Source organism: Thunnus maccoyii, chromosome 1 (assembly GCF_910596095.1).
Source record: "Thunnus maccoyii chromosome 1, fThuMac1.1, whole genome shotgun sequence".
NCBI classification, from domain to species: Eukaryota; Metazoa; Chordata; class Actinopteri; order Scombriformes; family Scombridae; genus Thunnus; species Thunnus maccoyii.
Window position 1 is genome coordinate 23,548,669 of NC_056533.1, and position 15,319 is coordinate 23,563,987.

The 15,319-nt window shown below is 38.8% G+C and overlaps 1 protein-coding gene across 1 annotated transcript in view; it reads right to left on the reverse strand.

Annotated features, from left to right (window-relative positions):
* The window catches only part of LOC121896775, a gene marked incomplete at its 3' end in the record, with an annotated part of 72,983 nt that overhangs the window by 14,160 nt on the left and 43,504 nt on the right, over positions 1-15,319 (reverse strand). The window contains exon 2 of the mRNA XM_042410790.1: positions 3,080-3,183. Coding sequence (XP_042266724.1) covers positions 3,080-3,183 — 104 coding nt within the window. The remainder of the gene's footprint in view (positions 1-3,079; positions 3,184-15,319) is intronic.

The window sequence follows — 15,319 nt, forward strand, 5'->3', positions numbered from 1 at the left end:
GCACCTTCTCCTCTTGTCTGTCTATATGCCTCTATGGTTGTTTCTGCCTCTGCCTCTCACTTCCCGTCTCCTCCTCCTCTCCTCCCCTTCCACTCCCATAAAACAACCAATGACATGAGACCAGCTCCAGACATCTTCATCTCTCCTGGAGCAAATTCTTCCGTCCGCATCTCTCTGATTTTCTTTAATGGTCAGAAATGTAGCACTCATTTTTTCATGCATCAGTAGAATTTGTGACCTACAGTATTGAACCAGCAACAGACTGAACAAACTACTTAAATGAAGTGCATTTGAATGATGTCATTGCTCAGATTAGAAAAAAAAAAGATTTTTCACTGACTATGAATCTTTGAACTAAGCAAAATGATTCAGGTCAGCAAGTAATTTGTAATTTCCACTTTTAGTCTTTACTGGTCATGTTTCCATCCAAATGTAGTAAACTCTTTTCCAGAAAATCTGCAAAATGTAGAAAACATGATGGAAATATGACATTTATGTTTGTTTCATGTCTTGTCTTCTCATCGCTCCACACAGATCTGATGTTTTCATCTCTTCACTGGAGCAGAAACTTGAGAGCTGTTTAATACTTCATGTATGTCATGATTTATTTGTCAAGTCTGGACTGTGTTGCATTTTGTTTTTATCAATGCATCAACTTTTCTACCTCTGCCAAGCATAAAAACCTTTATGTGATATTTCAACTTTTTATGTTTCCACTCTGTGCATAAAAACAGGTGGATGGAAACACTCTTATTAACTAGGACTGAAACAAAGTGGCAGCTACTGTAATTGTTGATTAACTGTTTGAGTTATTTTTCAAAATGCTTTCAAAAACATTTGCTTGTTCCAGCATCTCAAGCATAACAATTTGCTGCTTTTCAATGTATTATATGATAGTAAATCTTTGTATTTTGGGCTGTTTGTTGTTCAAAACAAACCCAAACCTTGGGCTATGGGAGACTGTGATGGAAACTTTTCATATTTTCCTGGCCTTTTATAGCCAAAAACAATTAACTGATTAATCAAGAAAAATAATCAGCAGAATAATTGATCATGAAAAGAAGTAGTTGCTGCCCTGTTGATGACCTTTTCATATTCTCACATTAGGGAAAACAGCGTCTATTTTTTACTCGCAGGTGTTTAACCTTTAAAAGTGTGACACGCAAAACAAGAAGGTAAGATTAAAAAAGAGACGGGGAAAGTACAGTAGCAGCAGAGGACGATGAAAGGAGAGAAGGATGATCCTTTGAAAAAGAAAACAGTGACATTCTGACAAGGACGTGGAGATAAAGTGACAAAAGGATGAACACAAACCAGACCATTTTTGGTATAAAAGGAGAAGGTGGGTGACACAAAAACAAAGACAGAGACATAGATAACATGAGGGTAAACAAAGACAAGCAATGTGTTTGTTTGTCAGGTTCAGTGGGTTTTGTTACTCCACAGCAATGATAGCACAAGCTAAATACAGTTTTAAGTAGCACTTACGATACTTTATAAGTCAAGTTAGAGATTGCGAACGTTACTCTAGAAAATTATGTAATTTTGTTTGGCTGTTTGTCCTCTGAATAGCCCAGTTAAATCTCAGCTTGTGTATGTTTTATCAACTGGTGTGCTAGAGTGACTACTCAACAAACAGAGACACAGACAGAGATGAGAAAGCAGGCCAAAAATGAGACAGTGAGAGGAGGAAAGCAGGACAGAGTGAAGGAAATGCCAGCGGATCAAAATGTATAGGAAGAATTACAGTTACTCTAGCAGCAGCCAATGGCTCAGAGTGATGCTCATTAGCATATGAATCATTAGCATGGCGCCAGAGGCTGGAGGCAAGCAGCCATGATGCACAAAGCTCAGAGCGCACAAAGCAATGTTTACAGAGTGCACTAAGGTTTCTGATCATGTTTGCTGTCATGGCCAAACATACAGCCTCTCTCTGGCTCCTGTGCCTCCCAAAGCAAAGCAGTACTCAACAGCTAGAGCACAAAGCAAGCAATCACTGTATACATTCAGTTCAAGGGCACAGAATCATCAAAAGAAAACACGACTGCCCACACCAACAGCTGCAGTTAATCTTCAGTCTTCAAGAGTTGTTCAGAAACATGTTAGAAAAGAATATTATAGGCTATGAAATGTAAGAAAGATGTGATTTCATGAGAGCCACCTGTCCTCAGTTACAGGGCTGGTAATCGAACCTCAATACTTTTTTAGTACTGACCGAAATGTGTCAGCACTGCCGAGTATGAATAAAAATTTTGAAAGCTGGCATTTTATGTCAAGTCAGATTTGTAGTCTCATTTACTATTCTTTGATCCGATAGTTTGATATTTAAATTAAAATATTGTCAATTTTAAACTATTTTTTGGACCAAAGTTCTTATACAACTGCTTATGTTTTAACAACGTAAGCTTTTTTGGTTTAATAACAAAAAAGTTTCATAGGAAAACATCATTCACTTCTTAAGGTTAGGTATTGAAAAAGTATGGTTTTGGTATTAATATTAAAACTCAGGTATAGTATCAGCACAAAAGCAAAATAAAATATAAGAGACAAAAAAGATTTGAAATTACTAAATCATTCATTGTTAATATTACATGATAGAGATGTTATTAAGAATTATCGTGTCCAACTTGAACATTTTAATATATTAGAAACTGACAAAAACATTTGTGGATAGAAAACACACAGGTAACTGAAGTTCAAACTTTTGTATTAATCGATTTACAAAAACAATAAATTTTGATGGATGTAACCTAAACAAATGCTAATGCAGTAACAAAACAATCAAAGATCCTCTCCATACATGTATGAAGACATATAGAAATACTCTGCAAACACATCATTCTGTACATGAAGCTCAAACATCGAACTGTAGGAACAAAAAGAAGAACCTTTTTTTTTTTTTTTAGCAGAAACATTAAAGTTACATGATGAACTGTCTGAGCGGCAGATCTAAAATAAACCGATACTACTGTTGGTCAATAAGTGCAGTTACTTTGACAAATTTCTCTAAAACATCTTAAATAAATGTCCATTTTGAAAAATGCTCACTGAAATGTGATAAATAGGCACTGTCACTTACCAGTTTACGTTGACACCAGGTGCAGACGCCACATAGAGCTACCAGCCAAACGGCACATACTATGAATGCAACAGACACCAGGAATACACTGAGAGACACTGAGCCTGAAGGAGAGAGACAAAGACAGAGAGACAGAGAGACACACAGAGAGGAGGGTATTAGTGCATTTAATGAGATGCTTGTCCTTCTGAGGGTCCCGAAGTTTAAGGTTAAACGTTGCAACTCCCCTCACATTCACAATGGATCAGGGAAGTAACACATGAAGTAAGAAGTATGACAAAACTCCCAATTTTAGGGGAATATCTAGGTACAATCAGGAGCAATGTCCTATGATGTTCCTTCCTTCCTTCTCCATTCATCGTTGTCATCTGGCATCTGTCATCAGTAAGACACAGAGAGAAATGTAACAGGAGTAAGCAGGAAAAGACATAAAGGCTCTGAAATGGCTTCATGCTCATGTTCCCTGCATGTATCAATAGAATATGCGCACATGTCAGGAAGAGATAATATCATGGGGCCAGAAGCCATGCAATTACCAGCTTCCGTTTTCTCTCCTCTATCTTGTAAATCCTTCAGCAACTTTTCCCCCCGTCTTGACAGATGAAAACTTCTGCCAGAGCCTTCTCTCTATGTCTTTCAATTACTGCCTCTCAACTATGCCATTCATTCAGTTGTCTGCCACCTTGTCTGCCAAGTAATTCAAAATGCAATGGCACGCTGGCAAAACAATGTCAGCAAACAATGAGCTCATAAATGCAACATCCCTTTTCTCTGCAGTACAGTCGATCTTTTTCTGAGTCTCTCTACCTGCAAAATTCACCAGACTGCTACTTCTCTCCTTTATCCCTCCATTTCTCTCCTCATCCCTGCTTGTGTGCCTTCAACATTTATAAATTTGTTGAGGCCAATAAATAGAGGAAGTGGATTAGCTGAGCCAACTTAATCATCCTTATCCACTCTCTGCTGTCACATTTTTTTCAATCTCTCTTCTTCATCTCCTTCAGACATATCATGTAGCTTTTAAAACAAGTTATATACACTGTTATTCTCTGGTAATATTGCTTTTCCAGCCACAGTTCAGTTACATAAATCAACAATAATCACACCATACAACCTCAGGGAGCTATTAAAATGTCAAAAATGTGGCAGTTATTCACTTTAGATGCTGGTTTCTTATCATTTCTAGCATGTCTATTATTATCTGGTATTATTGTGTTGGGTTACATCAAAACAGTGCTAACTTGGGGTGCCCTATCTCTTTCTGTCCTCACTTTTCTTATTATCGCTCTCTACTGTCTCTCCACTGTCAACTTTGTAATAAAGGCATAAAAGGCCCCAAAATACTTTGATAAGCATCAATGCGAACTGTTTGATTTTGTAAAATACAAAAGAAGTACAAAAGAAAAAGAACAAAAAACTAAGTACGTAAGTAAGTAAAGTTTATTTATACAGCATCTTTCATAGACACCAGTGACTTCACAGGCACACACACACACACACACACACACACACACACACACACAAACAAAACAAAAAACCAATAAATAAATAAATCAAAGATAAACAACAGATAAAACACAGGGGAAAAACAGGCATAAAACACAAGTTAAAACATAAAATACCACATGCTGTCTGAACAGATGGGTTTTTACTGCTTTTTAAAAGATTCCACAGAGTCCACAGACCTCAGACTTTTAGAGAGTCTATTCCAAAGTTTAGGTGCTGCCGACTGGAATGCACAATCTCCTCGAGTCTTAAAACGTGTCTGAGGGACGCTTAGAAGACCCTGGTTAGAGGACCTAGGAGCTCGGCTCGTGGTGCGGGGGTGCAGAAGATATAATGTGGAGCCTGGCCATGACAAAAGAGTCTTTCTTCTGCAGTTCATCAGAAAGCCATCAAATATCCTCCTTAAGGTCAGCCATCTTTTTGTTTGCTTTCTGGAGTAGTAGTCCTCACAGGGCATAGTTGACATATATGAGTCAGTTAGCTTAGCCATCATGCTAGAACAGTAGGCAAGGTGTAATGCAGCTGAATTTCAGTCAGTTTCTCCTGCTATGACACCGCTACAAACAGTTCTTGAAAACAACTTAAAATCAATGTCCGATGACAAAAATCCTTTATCCAGTTTAAAGATATAGTTCAAAACAACTAAGATCGAAAAAGTGTATAGCAAAAAATGTGGCCCAAAAGTGAATGGAAAGCCAATTTCTGACAGAGCATCTAGTGGGAAAAACACAAACGCCAATACAGGCATATTTCTTCACAACAAGTCATACAAGCCAAAAACATGGCTACTTCAAGAAAAGTTTGAAATGCACTGCTTGAGGCACAGGACATTCAAAAGATATCATTAGAGAGAAGCCTGGAGAGTGACTTCTAATTACTCTTTTAGGCTCTTTCTCACATTACAGCACCATTAACTGAACAACTGTCATTGTATGTCCCCCCCAGAGGCTCATCCAGTTTACATTGTATCCTTACAATTAGCTGTTTGATTTCCCCCAATTATTAGTGTCAGCTTGTGTTTAACCAAGTCTATGGACCAGTTTGATAAGGTATCTGATTTTGGACTGCATTGCAGAATATGGTGGCAATTAAGATCATAGGGTAGAACCTTTTCATCCTCTTCTCCTTTCACTCTGGCAGCAGAGGCTAGGTTGTAGTAACATCGCTTTCTAAAGCTTGTCAATGCTTAACAGATAAGTGGTTTAAATCTTATCTGCGTTTTCTTGCCAATTTAGAGCAACACATACAGAGAAAAACAGAGAGCTAGTTGAAACAGCTAAGGGAGCAGAAATACTCTCCAGCTGGAGAGAACACAACCAGCTGGGAAGAAGAATGACTCCTTTCAGGCCTCTTTGAACTGCCAGACCTCAGAGTACGGACACACAACTCTTGCAGTTTTTCATTTGGTGAGTTGTTATCAGCAGGGGAACTGCATGATTTCAGACACTAGCCGAATAGAAAAGTTCATTTTTCCACAAGCTTTCTGCATTTCACGTAACGCGGAAGACAAGAGCTGGTGTCAGACGACTTTGTTGACTGTCTTCTTTAGTCTGTGCAAAAACAAAATGACACAATGAATCCTCTCAGCCCATAGTTGAAGGGTGTGCTTTGAAGAGATACAAGAGTTGCTCTTCTGTAGCTGCTCAGGCCGTATTTTCTAACTCCATTGGACAACACATGTGTCATTTCAAAAAGAACAGGAGCAGGATTATTAAAACCACCAGTAACCACAGGTGTTGCCAAATCTTCTACTGAGAATCAGCTGCCCAACCTTGCATGCCAATTGGCCAGGTTCTTTGTTTTTTGGAACTGTTCAGCAGAGGCAATTGTTTTTGGAAACAGCTAGTTTGAACTTAATTTTACGCCTTAGGTGTTTCAGACACATTTAGACCTGGTATTAACATTAATGTGTAAATGTGATTGGATTGTCCAGACTGTATCAAGAAATGGTCTGGCTCACATTGTGATCAGATCTCAGCCAGGCGTATTTGTGAGAAAAATACTGCAACATTGCTTGCCATGTTTGTTGACAAGTGTGCCAGCTCCGCCTACCCGATTTTTTCATTGAGATCTGATCATTATTTGAGCAGCCTTGAAATAACAAGAACACTTATTAATGCCAGTTTTAAATGAAAAGATCTAATTTCATTATCCAGATATCATCTTCACATACAGATTGCATCTTAATAAAGGTGGAAATGGGGTCCTAGTTAAACAACATCAACAGGAAACATAATCAGTCCCCATTCATCCATCTGTCTGGTTTTAGTTGCATTATGGCTGTTGACCCATCCTCAATGCTACCCCAGCCAACCAGTGACCTCATGTAAAACCACTTTGCATTACATTGCAGGACCACACATATCATTGTGCGTGGTTGACATTTCAGAGGTGTACATGCTGCTTTCCTTTGAGCCTCTGCATGTGAGGCTTTTTTCTCAGCTTGTCTCAATAAGACTACAGTTGAGCACCATGGACAGCGTCAATCTCCACAGGTCCTCAGATAATGCCACATTCATGTTATATTGGAGTTACTGTAATTACAAGTTTTCCGACTTGTGAATAGCGTTCACATCTACCTCCAAGTGGTAATTACGACTGGGAAACTGGGATTTTTCTGAAAGCTTCAATATATGTGACTTGCCATTTAATAATATGGAAGTGCCTCAAAACCAAGTAGACATGGATGTCAGCCAAAGTCTGTCGTTAAATGTAATTAAACCCAAAGTTAATGGATATGGTGTAATTTTGTCAATGCACAGTATTTTAAACCCTCATATGACCAATACATTTATCATACAACCTTCCACAGTTGTCAAATGATGTGAAAGCTCACAAATCCTTAACAAAGGAATCTTTCTGATCCTTCTCCTCCTTCTCTTCCTCTCATCCATTCCACACAGCGTGAACACAGCATAAAGTGAGGTCTACACACCTGGTGCACTCATAGGGTCTTGTTTCTTCATTCAGTTTTTGTTGTAAATATGTAGTATATAAATAAATATCATGTCAACTGCAAGGATGTCTGGCTCCTGAATCTGTATCACCTCAAAAAAACCCTTTACTGAATCTCCATGTAAAGATGATTGGATGCATGTTTGCTGTCATAGATAGAATAGGCCAGCAACCTCATTTAAGATCTCATTCTTTCAGCCTATGATTACAGATAAGGGCTGAAAGCCTTTTTTGTTATTCTGCTCTCTCTTTACCATGATGTTTGGATACAAAACCCACATTACCCCAGCTGCTGCAGCTCACTAGCAATCTGTGCAATCCCTTTTACCATCACTTGAGAACAAGATCTTTGCCAAGGAGATGAGCTCAGACCCTCCAAAATTCACTACCTGCAGCAAACTCTTTCACAAAATGATCTACTGAGCATCTGTTGCAGCACTAGCCTCATTAAAATGTACTAAACATCATAGAGAAGTACTCTACTGGGAACAACAGATCAGTGGTAATAAGGTCCATTTCTGACCCATAGTCATGTTGTGCAGCTATGGATACCTTAATAAGAGAATGCCAACCAGCTACCTCATTTAAACCAGTTTGCATTACATTGCAGGACCACACATATTGTGTGTAGTTGACATTTCAAAAGTGTACATGCTGCTCCCCTTTGAGCCTCTGCATGTGAGCTCTGATTACCTTGTGTTACAACTTTTTCTGAGCTTGTCTCAATAGGACTACAGTTGAGCACCTTGGACAGCGTCAATCCCCACTGGTCCTCCGATAATGCCCTGTTCATGTTATGATGGAGTTACCGTAATTACAAGTTTCCGACTTGTAAATAGCGTTCACATCTACCTCCAAGTGGTAATTACGACTGGGAAACTGGGATTTTTCTGAAAGCTTCAATATATGCGACTTGCCATTTAATAATACAGAAGTGCCTCAAAACCAAGCAGACATGGACGTCAGCCAAAATCCGTCAATAAATGTAATTAAACCCAGAGTTAATGGATATAGTGTAATTTTGTCAATGCACAGTATTTTAAACCCTCATATGACCAATACATTTATCATATAACCTTCCAGAGTTGTCAGATGAGGTGAAAGCTCACAAATCCTTAACATGGGAATATTTCCGATCCTTCCCATCCATTCTACACAGCGTGACTGCGGCATGAAGTGAGGTCTACACACCTGGTGCACTCATAGGGCTGAATATGTTGTCCTGTTTCCTCATTCAGTTTTTGTTGTAAATATGTAGTATGTAAATAAATATCATGTCAACTGCAAGGACATCTGGCTCCTGAATCTGTATCACCCTAAAAAAGCCTTTACTGAATCTCCATGTAAAGATGATTGCATGCATGTTTCCTGTCACTGATAGAATAGGCCAGCAACCTCATTTAAGATCTAATTCTTTCAGCCTATGATTACAGATGAGGGCTGAAAGCCTTTTTTTTGTTATTCTGCTCTTGCTTTACCATGATGTTTGGATACAAAACCTACATTACCCCAGCTGCTATAGCTCACTAGCAATCTATACAATCCCTTTTACCATCACTTGAGAACAAGATCTTTGTCAAGGAGATGAGCTCAGACCCTCCAAAATTCACTACTTGCAGCAAACTCTTTCACAAAATGATCTACTGAGCATCTGTTGCAGAAACCGGCCTCATTAATATGTACTAATCATCACCGAGAAGTACTCTACTGGGAACAATGGATCAGTGATAATAAGGTCCATTTCTGAACTATAGTCATGTTGTGCAGCTATGGATACCCTGATAAGAGAACGACTTATTATATTATATCAGTTCCTCAAAACAGCTCTGACACTAAGGTGTAATCATTGAAAAAACTAACCCTGTGTGAAAAAAACAATAAATGATCTAATAGTTTTAAAATATCTTTTATTTTTGGTTTACAGACCAACACTCTGAGGTGCTGCGGTATTTCTAAGGCAATTACTAAAATTGTTATTGTTTGGTTTTCCATGTATGTTGCACAACAATATATTTTGATTTCTCACTTATTGGTAAGAAACCCCACTTTAAAACAGCAAAGTAGATACCAGCTGTTGAAAAGAAAATTAAGTATGAAGCAAATTTGTCATTATAAAATATGCTCAAAAATAAGAGATTGAAAGCAAATGTCCACATCAAAGGAAACGGCAAGTGGACAAACATTTTTCAGTGCTAACAATTCATGACAGGGTGAGGAGTTCAGTGAACCAAGAGGACCTGAGTGTCGAGCAACAGCTCCTCCACTTTGAGAGGAGCCAGCTGAGGTGGTTCAGCCACCCAGGAAAGGATGTAGCAGTCACAAGTGTGACAGAGCGGACACCACAGGGCAGAACATGATGGATATCTCCCATTGGGATGCTAGTTAGCAACAATTCCAACTCAAAGCCCACTTACTAGCTATTTACTAGCTATCTTTCAACCGTACAACGAGGTCTTTATAGAGATGCATCTGCTGACGCACAAGCTCAGGGGCTGTTTTGATTTCATCCACAGCATTTTTAGGACTTCTTGTGTGTGTTGTCTTAAAAGGAAAGCATCATTGAGCAAAATCTACCTGCTGATGAAGACTATGCAATATGGTTAAAAGCTCTGGAAAAGCTAGTAAGTGGACCTTGAGTTGAACATGTGTTCAGTATTTCAACAAATAATTGTATCTTTGATTAGTTAACATATATCAGCCCTCAGCACAAAAGTGCAACTTGTGTTGTTTTCAGCCAAGCCTGTCTTTGAACTGTTTACACATATTCACTATGCTGATGTGATATCAGGTCATGGATGGTTTAATAAATGCTGATTAACTTCAGATGAAGCACCTACTGTGCTGTGTTTGGTGTCATACAGGGTACCTCCCATGGCTCCAAGTGTAAACAAGAGACTCTGCTATCACTCTGCTATCACTCAAACTCTCACTCGCACTCTCTATGTTATGTATTTTGGAGTTACTACAGTAAGTAAAAAGCCTGAGATCATATAATTAATAGCCACTAAATGTAATGCAGAGAGTGTTTGATATTTAATTACAGGCAGTGGTGTAGTAGACTCTCTTAACCGTTCTCCATGTTCTCTCATTAATCGTTATTCTGGTCCCCCATCTTCCCAGTTGCAGTCTCTCTGTCAACAAACCATTATTTTCACTCATGTGGTAATTATATGATTTATAACACAAATGAACTGCTCATCTGAAAAAATATTCTTCACAAAAACTGCCTTTGTCTCTCTTGCTCTCTCTCCACAAGCAGCACCCTCTCTCACCTCCAGTCTCACGCCCATTGTTCAAAATTTTGCAGAAATTCACAGCACGTGATTGATAACACTCAAGTACCGTTGAGAGTGTACCGTGACAGGAATGGAGAGCAAGTGATAAAACTGAGACAGACACTGGATATTTTCCCTTCTGAGCAGTATGGGCAACCTACTATAAGCAAAAACAGACTGTTGTCTGTCTTTGCCAGAAATGCCAGTGACAGTGAAAACATTTATATTTTGACATTAATAGTTTACTGCTCTCCAGTTTGATGATAATATGAGAATTTGTTTCTAAACTCAGTGGGGACCTGAAACAAGCCAAAGTCCTCTGCCAAATGTACTACAATGTGCTTTTTTTAATAAGTCCACCACACCACATTCATTGACTGCAATGTATATAAATCTCTGAATTTCTTGTGTTACCCTTCATTAAAGCACCTGTGGCTGCTTGATCCACTTCTTCTAATGTAGAAGCTAAACATATTTAACATGTTCTGTTTGTTGACTTACTCACTGTTACTCATGTACTCATATAAAACTAATACAAAGTTTAACTTAAAAAGTAAAATGCAACTAAAAATGACTGAAACTATTTCCAAAGTAACTCTTTCTATGTTTATTCACAGTTGAAAACCATCACTCTTAATGTCCTCCACCTGGATTAATTACTGGCTAAAAAAATCTGTGTTGCTACCTTCTTTAAAAAAATAGAAATGGCTCCAACAGCACCATTAAAATTAAATTAACTATAATTGACACTAATGTAAAAAGGGCCGCACATAGTGAGCACAAAGAACTGATATCCAACAGTTCCAGGCAGCAGAAAGCTGTTTTAAGCTAAAAATGAATAAATCAAATAAACTAACTCTATTGTAGCTGCCAAGCACCAAACAAACCAGACAAAGTTAATGAAGCTTAACAAGCTGGTGAAGAAACTTGAACATCCTGCAAGCGGCCCAGACATTTTTCAGAGTTTGTTATGGTGAGAGTTTTTATTGGACTTCATCAGGCAGCCAGAGACAAAAGTCTGATGGAATAAAAATGTAGCTCAGTGTCTGCTGTATGTATAGTACTATTTGCTAACACATTAGCAACATCAACTGCATAAAGCAATAGCTGTGTGTCTGTCAGCTTGTTTTCGAAGCCTTTTGCCCCCTAGTGCCCAAAAATGAATGAATGCAGGTTAAATATTTCTGAAGTAGAGAGAAGAGTCTATCTGCAGTCTTGCAGACCTACACAACACAACCGCTTTACTACATGAAACGTCCACTTCACTACATAACACACCCCCACAATGTTGTCACCATAGCAGCATGTTACACGACAACCCCCCGACCCCTAACCCCAACCCTTACCATCTCACTGCTCACATCTAAACCTAACCAAGTGGGCATGTCATGTAGATACTGCAAGTCCGCACACAGACCTACTTGGAAGTAGATGTAATTTTGATCATGCTATGTTTTTACTGAAAAAGTATGGACTCACAACCATAAGACATTTCGCTTTTTATCAATGAATGGTCTCTTTTTAGTACTTCAATCAGTACTACAATCTGCAGAGCCTGGCTCTGCCCAAAAGTCAAAACACACACTAACACCTCTAAAGCTTGCTTTGTTTAACCTGAACACAAACACAAAAACGTGAAAACAAAAAGTTCTTATATGATACAGGAAGTTATTTGCAGTAATAATTTCTTGGCCAACAGAGGCCGTGGAAGCTTCGTGGAAGCTTTTATTCACTGTACTGATGGTTGCCAGGCAACCAGCAGAGACTGGGTTTTCACACTTAAAGCGCAAGTTTGACATTGCGCAGAGCAAGGCCCTCTTTACAAGTAATCTGTGAGGCAGAAATTATGGTGGCAACAATTTTACTGTAGAGAGGAATCGCGGAAGAAGTTATTTTGTACATCTCTGAATTCCCAAAGTTATGTTAACTCTACTCTCTGATGCCACCAGGACTTGACTAAAAAATCTCACATATATCAGAGAATATCAGAGAGCAAAGGCACACCAGTTCAGAAATATTTACATACTGATTTCTAGTCCTTAGCATCCTAGTTAGCTGCTTTATTGGATTATGTACAGCTCTTACCTCTGTGCACTACCTCTACCTACAATTTGCTCTGGCACTTTTGGTCTGAAACTTGCATATTTTTGAACTTTGGTGTGAATCAGGCCAGCTGTTCCTGCTTCCAGTCTATATGCTAAGCTAAGATAAGTGACTTCTGACTTCGGCTCCATACTTAAAGGACAGATGTGAGAGTGCTTTTCTCTCGGAATGAAAGCAAATAATTGTATTTCCCAAAATGTCAAATTATTCCTTTAAAAGCTTTCTGATTTTTTTATGTTGTCTTATTCCCACATGTCAGCAATTAACTTACTGAGTAATATGTTAGTATTACTGATGGCCGAAACTATGTAAATAAGACCAAGTTGTAATAAACCATAATTATCCTTTACTGTGAGTTTCTCACAGGCTCATCCTCTTTCTCTGCTTCTCTCTCAAACACTCCCCCACACTGTCCTTCATAATTCAGTCCATGCTCTCCTCTCTTGTGGGCACCAGTATCTCTCCCTGTCAAATGTGCCCCTTCGTCTCTCTGCGTCTCCTCTCTTCCACCTGCTGTGCTTATCTGTTTGTGCTCTTTTCACTCAGCCCCTGGTGTTAGCGCCTGGCACGACACAGAGAATAAGCGCTATTAGTCACATGAGACCTCCGGAGGAGCATCTCTTGCCGTAGGTCGGTACAGCATGGAGAGGGCCGCCACCACGGGAGGTGACCCTTAACTGGAACAACAGACGCACTGATGAGGAGTGGCGACCAGTGGGAGGAACATAGGCATCCAATTATACAGAAAAAACCAAAGAGGAATGAAAGAGAGAAGGATTTTTTTGTTACAAATATTACTGCTGTATAATAGCCCAGCATTACTTCAAACATATCTGTCTTTTGAATTGCTTGTTGCGTGGATTGAGATGCTAAGAATAAATGGTTATATAGTTAATTAACTCTGAGGACTTACATTATTTACTGCTCGTGATTGAGTGGCAGGAGTGGAGCCACAGGGAGAAGCTGTTTGGCAGGTCGAGCAGACAGCAGGATAAATCTTGAATTCCCAGCAGGTGTGTGTTTGTCTCATATGTAACCACCTGACTGTTCAGTTCAGTTGTCTTTAACCTTTCTATTAAAAGCGCAAGGTTAGCGTTTGAGTTTGTATTTGTATAATTTAATAATTAAACACATTGTTATCTTAGAAACTACTACTATTAGCTTTATAATGACATTTCAAAGAGTACTATACAGCCAACCAGGGTGACAAATTGACTCCTTTATTCGACTCCTTTTTTGAGATCCACTTGATCACATAGATTCTGTTTCAACATACATCATTGAACTCCCTCAGGACTTCCTGTTCCCAGGAACTCACACTCAAGAAATGTTTATTGCCTCTGGGGATCATATTCTTTCCACTGCTTTCCCCCAAGGAACAGCCTGGAGCATGACATTTTTACAGGTGATAGAGAAAAAAAATACACTTCCATGTGAATATTCAAAATAAATGCATATATCAGCACTATATATTGAGGGATGAGAATGTGGATATCATGCATTTTATGATCTACTGATCTGAGGCCCATTTCTACAGGCTTGTGAACATGTTTTTTTAAAATCTAGTTATTGAAGAAAATGGACATTTTCAGTGTACAATTAACATATTTAATAGGATTTGATACCTTCATGTGCTATATTGGTTAGCTCACAGAGAAAATACAAACTGGTGGCAGATTGCTGCTGTTCATGATACCTGCTGTACTGTGGCCAACTGTGGTCAGGAACTGTGGTTAAGGCACATAGTTGGCCGTGTTTCTGTACCACATCAGCAGCTTGCTGACCTTTATCACATCCTGGAGGTCCCCCAACGCGCAATAAGTAGCCCGCATCTCTTTGCCAGACCAGGTCACATTCAGCTCTATTTTTATTTTCCTTATTTTTTAATGTTTTAGGCTTATGAACCAAAACTGCACTGCAAACTTGGCTTGTTTACTCCTGCATGAAAAATTGTTTTGTTTCCTTTTCTGCTCTTAATGTTTATCTAGCAGAGAGAGAGAGTGAGAGAGAGAGATGCTCTCTAACCAAAGAACAGAATAGGATGAAAAATTGAATGGATTTTATTTGAGCAGCTCAGACAATGGTGAGGCTGACATCTGCTAAATGGACAGGAGCTTCAGTGTGAAACTAAATTCTAAACATCAAGGACGTCAAGGTTATACAGGTGCAACAAATTCACTTTTAAACATAGCTGTGGTTTTGGTGCTGTTAACTCTGGTCTGTTTTTTTATTTTCATTTAGGCTGGTGTGAGAGTGGTCATTCGAATTCTGGTGAGCACAAAACAATCGATAAATGTTTTTAAGTTAAAATTAGTGCAGTTTGTTTGTGGTGTGGAATAAAATGGATCAACCACAGGATTTTGTGAGAGCAGAAATATGATTTTAGAATAATTTTGAATAC